The sequence below is a fragment of the Lycium ferocissimum genome, chromosome 10 (genome assembly GCF_029784015.1).
Source record: "Lycium ferocissimum isolate CSIRO_LF1 chromosome 10, AGI_CSIRO_Lferr_CH_V1, whole genome shotgun sequence".
Lineage (NCBI taxonomy): Eukaryota > Viridiplantae > Streptophyta > Magnoliopsida > Solanales > Solanaceae > Lycium > Lycium ferocissimum.
Window position 1 is genome coordinate 45,966,321 of NC_081351.1, and position 7,333 is coordinate 45,973,653.

General features: G+C 38.9%; 1 protein-coding gene across 1 annotated transcript; it reads right to left on the reverse strand.

Moving 5' to 3' along the window:
* Nucleotides 1-6,036: 6,036 nt before the first annotated feature.
* Nucleotides 6,037-6,887, reverse strand: LOC132034962 (uncharacterized). The gene is made up of 2 exons (XM_059425285.1): nt 6,491-6,887; nt 6,037-6,425 (listed from the first exon to the last, which is right to left on the reverse strand). The coding sequence occupies exons 1-2, from the start codon at nt 6,885-6,887 to the stop codon at nt 6,037-6,039; spliced, it is 786 nt and encodes a 261-aa protein (XP_059281268.1).
* Between the last annotated feature and the right edge of the window lie 446 nt (nt 6,888-7,333).

The following is a 7,333-nucleotide window of genomic DNA, read 5'->3' on the forward strand; positions in this document are numbered from 1 at the left end:
CTTATCATGAAGCATGCATAAGAGCTCAAATAAAAGTTGTACTCTATCGGAGTGACGTAAGGTCGGTAACCTCTGATTACGTTATGGAACGATCATCATTGCTATGCCTCGCCCCGAAAGAACTAATAACATGAGGTGAAGCAACAACAAGAAATAACATCAATGAAGTCATAAACATAGAATTATCGATCTCGTGAACGCATTATTATCATCATCATTATCATCTCTATTTCATAAGGAGCCCTTAAGGATCCCTAACTTTCACTTTTAAGGATGTAAGAGAGTCATGGGAATATAGAAAAGAAATCATAATATAGAAATCATGCCTTTGAAAGAAGGGGACTAGCCTCACATACCTTTATATCTCTTTAACTTTATCGCCTAATTGATTGCCTTTCAAGCTCATGATTCTACCTTCAAGAGAATTTGTACTAAGATTAGATAATCGAAACATACTTAAGCTTAAGCTAAAGCAACTAAGAGTTAACGACAATTTGGTGACATTTCCTTTGTTTCGATAGCTTCTTTCATAAAATAAGACAACTCCCCAAACAACAATAAGGACATCCATAATATCATAATCAATGGATTATTTAAGTTAAACATTGCTCACGTCTCAAATCCATCTTCAAGTCATCCATAGCCATAACTATAATACAACACCCTATTCACTCTCATATAATACTCCTTTAGCATCATTTGTAGTATTCATCACAAGATTATACTCATAACATGTCAAGAACTATAATTCAAGAATATCACTATTTCCATATTTGCACCCCATATTATTCTTCCTTCCATAATCCAAGTCTTTCAACCACTCAATATCCTTAATAACATGAAATAAGTGCAAAACTCACCTTTGAATATGCAGGAATAGTCTTTGGATGAAGATATTCCACTTGAGAAAACCCCAACTTCAACACTAAAGAAGTTCTTGATTTCCACAAACCCTAGTGAGCATCCACACCTTTGATTTTCACTAATCCTTGGTGTTTACTCCTTGATTTCCCTTGGATATATGATAATATGATGAGAGGATTATTCTAGAACCTTCAAAACTTAGAGAGAGAATGAAATCTGAAAATTTAGAGCATGATTCGTCTATTTATAGCTAAAACTGAAAGGTTCCAGAGAAGCAGTTCAATGAGCGGGTCGATGACCCGTCAACGTGTCGACGGTCCATCGACTTGCTCCGTCGACTCACGTCTGTAAAATGTCTGATTGCAGAAACACAGGGACGGTACACATCGACAGTCCATCGACATGTCGACGGCCCGTCGACCGTGACTGGTGCCTGCAGACTTTTCCCAATTCAGTTCAGATTTCGCCGATTTGATCCATTCGACTTATAGTCTTGTAACTACACGAAACAACTGTTGGTACATTCGTACATAGGGTAAGACACTCCTTGCCTTAAATTTCTCCAACGAGCTCTCATCTCTCTCTCTCTCCTCAAGTGTCTTTGAAATCTTAATTAGAATCATTAAGTATCCCTTCTTACTTGTGTAGGACATCATAACACCGTGACTTGCGTTAGTCTGTCTAGCGCACAACAACCTGAAATTTCAAGCTGTAACATGAAGTTTAGGTTAAACTTATCCAAAAGCTTCGTGAGGAGAATGCCGTACTTGCTCGTAGAAGTGAAAATTTTCAAGGCGGAGCGCAACTCTTCTGTTGCGGTGTTAGACAGGGCCAAAGATGAGATAGTAGTGCATCGGGCTGAAGAAAAGAATATTCGAAACGAACTGATGAGCTCGAAAAAGAAAAAGTCGAGGCTTTTCGCATAGCAAAGCAGGAAGAGTTGGTTATCGGTTATCTGAAGCAAAAATTAGTGGAATCGAATCAGCTTCAAATTGATCTCCAAAACAAATTGTGTCATCAAAGTACCAAATTCAGCAAACTTGATCCTCATTTTCATGCTTTGGAATTGAAGAATGTCAAAGATTTTGGAGAGCTTGCACAGGCTTTGATTTATCTAGATCAAAGTAAACATGATATCCATGCTCTCCGGAAAGAGTTGGCAGATAAAGAACGGGCTCTCAATAAGACAAGTGTTTCCTTGGCGGAAAATCATAAAAAATTCTCAGAGTTTATGGGTCGTTCTAAGAAATTGCGTGATTACTCAAAGAAACTCCTGGAACGGAAAAACATGTACAAGAGAAAAATTGAAAATATGGAGAAGGATTTTGAGGATGAAAAACAAAAGATTCTTAGTCAATAAGCATTATCAAAGCTCGTCATGATTTTTTGAAGACTTTCAACCCTTCTTCTTTCGATCACGCCTGTGCTCTCGCCGTTGCCGAGCGAACATGAAAGTTAAGCCGCAGAATTCCTCGGATATGATGCGGAGGATGAATCTATAGCCGAAGAAAAAATGAGCGAAGAGCAAGATGACGCCGGTACCTCGATGGCGGATATATTATCCGGACATGCATCAATTCTTGCTTCTGAGGATACCGTAATCGAGGAAGATCCAAACATTGATTCAAATGTCGGGGATGTTCCCAAGAGTGCTCCTGCGCAAATTGCCAAAGATTCCCTTCTCCTCTCTTCTCCGATAGTTTCTTCTTCTCATGTTTGAATTTTTTGTACTTCTTGTCCTTGTAAGGCATTGTTTTTTAAATAAAATTTCGTTTATTCATGTTTTGCCTTTATTATAAACAATCTCTTGGAAGTTTTCTTTAATTAATACCTTTCACGGGTGATCAATCCGATTAAGAATTTTAACATCAGAATCCTTGTAAGTAGACTTGTAATTTTAATTTGGGAAGTTCGACTTATTGGATAAAGAAGTCGTATGTCAAATTCCATTGTTATTAACTAATGGAATCGGAAAATTCCGGCATTAGTATGTATGATCGGAATCATGAATACAACCAATTAAAAATAATAATATGTATGTATGATCCGAATCATGAATACAACCAATTGAAAATAGTAATATGATCGGCATCATGAATACAATCAATTGTAAATAGTAATATGATCGGAATCATGAATGCAATCAATTGTAAATAGTAATATGATCGGAATCATGAATACATTATACAAACTTACAAAGATCATGTAATAATCAACTTTATTGCTAACATGATTATAAGTTTATGAGTTGAGCTCGGAGGCCTTTTCCGTACATTCCTGGGGCGATAGCCTCTATTGTAAGTCCCTGGTGATAGTCCCCATTGTTTTGTTGTGAAGTATGAAGAACTAAACAATGATGCCCGTAGTCCATTTCCCGTACATCCTACTTACTGCCTCGTTAAAAACCTTCCCGGTAAAACCCAAACGGGATAAAACCCGGGTAAGGGAAAAAGAGTACAGTTTGTCGAATGCAACTAAATGTTAGGAATGGAAGAGCTTTAAGTTGCTTATGTTGTAGTTGTTGGAGACAATCTTCCCATCCAAAGTTTCTAATTGAAATGTTCCTTTCCCTGCATCAGCTACAACCCTATAGGATCCTTCCCAATTTGCTCCTAGTTTGCCTTCGTTCGGTATCTTGGTGGCTGGTGTTACCATTCGCATGACCAAGTCTCCAATTTTAATTTGCCGTAATTTGGCCTTATTTTTGTAGTATCTTTCCACTTGTTGTTTCTGTGCTGTTAACTTGATCAGAGCCAATTCTCGGTGTTCTTCTAGCAGATCAAGTCCATCCTTCATTGCTTCCATGTTTTCTGCATCTGTTGCATGTGCATATCTTATGCTTGGCCCCATTACTTCAATTGGCACTAATGCCTTAGCTCCATAGACTAATGAAAAAGGCGTTTCTCCAGTACTAGTTTTGTGCGTAACTAGATAAGACCAAAGAACTTCGGGAAGGACATCTGGCCAACTTCCTTTTGCATTGCCGAGTCGCCTTTTCAATACTCTGAGTATCATTTTGTTTGTTGATTCTGCTTGTCCATTGCTAGATGGATGATATGGTGAAGACATTATTTGTTTGATCCCGAGATTTTGGAGAAAATTTATTATCTCCGTTTCAATAAATTGCTTCCCATTATCACAGCTTATTTCCTTTGGAATTCCGAATCGACATATGATGTCTTTTCGGAGAAAGTTAATAACTTGCTACTGTCCAACCTTTGCAATGCCCCTGCTTCAACCCACTTAGAAAAATAGTCAGTTGCAATAAGTAAGAATTTAACTTTACCTTTGGCTTCAGGGAATGGTCCCATGATGTCGAGTCCCCATTTCATGAACGACTATGGGGTAATGACAGAATGAAGTTTCGGTTCTCAGGGCCGATTACGAGATGTATATCCTTGACATTCTTTGCATCGTCGTACAAAGTTTTGTGAATCTTTGCCCATTGTGTTCCAATAATAACCTGCACGCAGCAAACATCGTGCTAATGATCTCCCACCGGAGTGGTTTCCACAATATCAGCTATGCACCTATTGCATAGCGGCTTCTGTGTCTGTTGGGCCTAAACACTTTGCGAGTGGCCCTCCAAAGGTCCTCCGATATAGCTCTCCGTAAACTAAGATATATCTAGCTGCTTTTACTCTTAATTTTCGTGCTTCTTTCTTATCTGCGGGTAGATTCCCTTGTTGCAAATAATCAAGTATCTCATTTCTCCAATCATACGCTGATCCCGTTGTACGTACTTCAATTTCGCAACTAATTGGATGCAATAAATGGATGACACTTCTGCTTTCTGGTTCGGCGGGATCAGCGGCTGATGCTAATTTTGCTAAGCCATCGGCCTCGACTTTGCTTTCCAGTGGGACTTGCTCTAATTCCCAGTTTTTGAATTTTGCAAAGAAGTCTAATATCTGCGTTTGATACTTCTGCATTCTTGATTCTTTTGTACTGAAAATTCCATTTACCTGGTTAACCACCCATTGCGAATCATAGCGTACCTTAGTGCTTTATGCTCCATATTCCAAAGCAAGTTTTAAACCTGCAACAACAGCCTCATACTCGACTTCATTATTAGTAATTTTTTGGGCATTTAATGGCTTGGCAGACCATTTCTTCAGTGGGTACTTTAAGTACTAAGCCTAATCCCGACCCACTTTCATTAGATGCTCCATCAGTGTATAGGGTCCATATCCCGGAGGATGACCCCGAATTTGTGATGGTTTCCTTTTCCGCTTCTAAAGTTAATTTTGAACAAAAATCCTCCACAAAATCGGCAAGAATTTGCGATTTTATAGCATTTCTAGGTTGATAAGTAATATCTAATTCACTAAGTTCAATTGCCCACTTAGATACGCATTCGATAACTCGACCGTTTTATGGAGAATACTTCGTAGAGGGAATGTCGTTACCACGACGATTGGATAGCTTTGAAAATAATGCCTTAATGTTCTAGCGGCATGTATTAAAGCTAGAGCCAATTTTTTTAAATGCGGATATCTGGTTTCACCATCTAAAAGAGTTTTACAAACATAATAAATCGGAGTTTGCTTACCTTCTTCTTCCTGTACCAGAACTGCGCTTACCGATACCTCAGAAACGGTAAGATATAGAAACAACTTCTCCTCGGGGTTTGGTTTTGATAGCAACGGTGGACTTGAAAGATACCTTTTGAGTTTTTGCAATGTTTCTTTACACTCTGGCGTCCACTCAAAATCTTGCTGTTTTTTCAGTACAGTGAAGAATTTGTGGCACTTCTCCGATGATCTTGAAATAAATTGAGATAACGCTGCTACCCGACCAGTCAAACTTTGCACCTCTTTTTTGCTGTTAAGATCATCGGGAATGTTTTCTATCACCTTTATTTGGTCTGGGTATATCTCTATTCCTCGCTTTGAAACCATGAATCCCAAGAACTTTCCGGAAGACACGCTAAATGCGTATTTTTCGGGGTTCGCCTTCTTACTTTCGAATCATTTTAGTATTGCAAAGGCTTCTTTCAGATGAATCAAGTGATCTTCAGCTCTTTCTGACTTTACAACCATATTATTAATGTACACCTTCATTATTTTTCCCAGTTGATCTTTGAACATCGTTGTCACTAACCGTTGATATGTTGCTCCGGTGTTTTTGAGTCCAAATGGCATCACATTATAACAATGCAAACGCCTCGGTCTATATTGTTTTTGTTTGATCTGCAGGGTTCATCTTGATTTGATGGTATCCTAAATAAGCATCAAGGAAACTCAACAATTCATGGCCGGCTGTTGCGTCTACCATTTGATCTATATAAGGAAGTGGAAAAGGATCTTTTGGACATGCTTTGTTTAGATCTGTTAAATCTACACACATTCGCATCTTTCCATTTTTCTTTGGCACTACTACTACATTCGATACCCACTCCGTATGCTCTAATGGTCTTATAGATCCGGCGTCTAATAATCTTTGTGCCTCTTCCTCTATAAATCTACTTCTATCGTCAGGGAATCTTCTTCGAGGTTGTCTCACAGGTCTGTGATAAGGATCAATGTGCAATTTGTGTGTTTCTACCTCCGGTGCTATTCCTGTCATGTCAGCATGCAAAAGGTAAAAATATCTATATTGTCACATAAAAATGAAATATACTTACTCGGTTGGTGCAGTTTGCATCTGACGAATTTACGCTTTTTTGGGGATGTGTCATCAAATGACATTGGGTCGAGATCCTCAACTACCGCCGTTGATTGTTCCTTTGTTAAAGGATCTTGTATATTGTCTCTTTCGACATCGTCGATGTTTGATTCCGTTTGATGCAGTATTTGGTAGACTTGTTTATCCTTTTTACCTTCTCTTTCCGGTTCGAAAGGTTCTACCTTTGGTACACCTTTCTTTATCGCTACGGCGTAACAGTCTCTGGAAATTCTTTGCTCTCCACGAACTTTTTCGATGCCCCACGGCATTAGAAATTTGACCATGTGATGATATGTTGATGGTACTGCTTTTATGGCGTGAATCCTAGGACGTCCAACTATCACGTTGTAAGCCATCGCAGGACATGATTGAAAATGCAGCATAGCTCCACCCAATTGCTACAACCTGGTAAAAACGATTTCACCTAGAGTTCTTTCGTTGAATTATTGAACCCATGGAGCATGATGGATTTGTGGATTATTTTGCTCGTCAATTTCATCTCCTCTATGAACCGGATGTTTATGATGTTGTGCGCACTTCCCCCGATCAACAAAAACACGTTTAATATCGCATTAAGATACGCAAAGTAATTACTAACCCATCATTATGCGGAAATTGCATAACGTTTGTCTCGCCGGCCGTCGAAGGTGATACAATCTTCGACGAGAGCTAGCCTATCCCTTTTTTCACTTCTGGTGGTTATTCTTTTGAACTTCACGCCTGAGGTGTAAGTGACTTTGTTGACGTCCAGTCCTCCTGTAATGTTGATATCTACACCACCTGTAATAAAATTCACTACTTG